Below are 1,054 nucleotides of genomic sequence, written 5' to 3'. Positions count from 1 at the left end.
GAGTCCTTGACAGACAGTGAGTCCTTGATAGAGAGCGAGCCCTTGTTCACTTATACACTGGATGAAAAGGTGGACGAGTTGGTGCGGTTTCTTCTCCTCAAATATCGAGCGAAGCAGCCTGTCACAAAGGCAGAGATGGTGACGAATGTCATCGACAGGTACAGGGGCTACTTTCCTATGATCTTCAGGAAAGCCCGTGAGTTCATAGAGATTCTTTTTGGCATTTCCCTGAGAGAGGTGGACCCTGAGGACTCCTACGTCTTTGTAAACACATTAGAGCTCAGCTGTGAGGGGAGTGTGAGTGATGAGCAGGGCGTGCCCCAGAACCACCTCTTGTTTCTTGTTCTGAGTATCATCTTCATGAAGGGCACCTGTGCCTCTGAGGAGGTCATCTGGGATGTGCTGAGTGGAATAGGGGTGCGTGCTGGGAGGGAGCACTTTATCTTTGGGGAGCCCAGGGAGCTCCTCACTAAAGTTTGGGTGCAGGAACATTACCTAGAGTACCGGGAGGTGCCCAACACTGCTCCTCCACGTTACGAATTCCTGTGGGGTCCAAGAGCTCATTCAGAAATCAGTAAGAGGAAAGTAGTGGAGTTTTTGGCCATGCTCAACAATACCGTCCCTATTTCCTTTCCACCCTCATACAAGCAGGCTTTGAAAGATGTGGAAGAGAGAGCCCAGGCCATAATTGACACCACAGATGACTCCACTGCCACAGACAGTGCAAGCTCCAGTGTTGTGTCCCCCAGCTTCTCTTCTGAGTGAAGTCTGGGGTAGATTATTCCCTCTGAGTTTGAAGAGGGCGGTCGAGTTTCCACGTGGTGGAGGGCCCAGCTGAAGCTGGAGAGAACACAGTGCTGTTTGCACTTCTGTTCCATATGGGTGGTTAAGGGATTTACCTGTTTTCCTTTTGGGTATTTTTCAAATGCTTTTCCTATTAATGACAGGTTTAAATAGCTTCAGAATCTTAGTTTACGAATATTTGTCACACGTGTATTGCTGTTTATCTGGTTTAAGAGTAACAGTTTGATATTTTGTAAAAACAAAAACACAC

The 1,054-nt window shown here is 47.7% G+C and overlaps 1 protein-coding gene across 1 annotated transcript; it reads left to right on the top strand.

Annotated features, from left to right (window-relative positions):
• Nucleotides 1-36: 36 nt before the first annotated feature.
• Nucleotides 37-765, top strand: LOC105528888 (melanoma-associated antigen C1-like). The gene has a single exon (XM_011965850.1). It carries the CDS (start codon nucleotides 136-138, stop codon nucleotides 763-765), a length of 630 nt encoding a protein of 209 aa, XP_011821240.1. The 5' UTR covers nucleotides 37-135.
• Nucleotides 766-1,054: the final 289 nt, after the last annotated feature.

This window comes from Mandrillus leucophaeus, unplaced genomic scaffold (assembly GCF_000951045.1).
Source record: "Mandrillus leucophaeus isolate KB7577 unplaced genomic scaffold, Mleu.le_1.0 Scaffold1188, whole genome shotgun sequence".
NCBI classification, from domain to species: Eukaryota; Metazoa; Chordata; class Mammalia; order Primates; family Cercopithecidae; genus Mandrillus; species Mandrillus leucophaeus.
This window is presented reverse-complemented; position numbering and strand designations above follow the sequence as displayed.

What these genes read in the sequence shown, in the direction of transcription:
- LOC105528888 (XM_011965850.1), top strand. Translation starts at nt 136, where the DNA reads ATGGTGACGAATGTCATCGACAGGTACAGGGGCTACTTTCCTATGATC.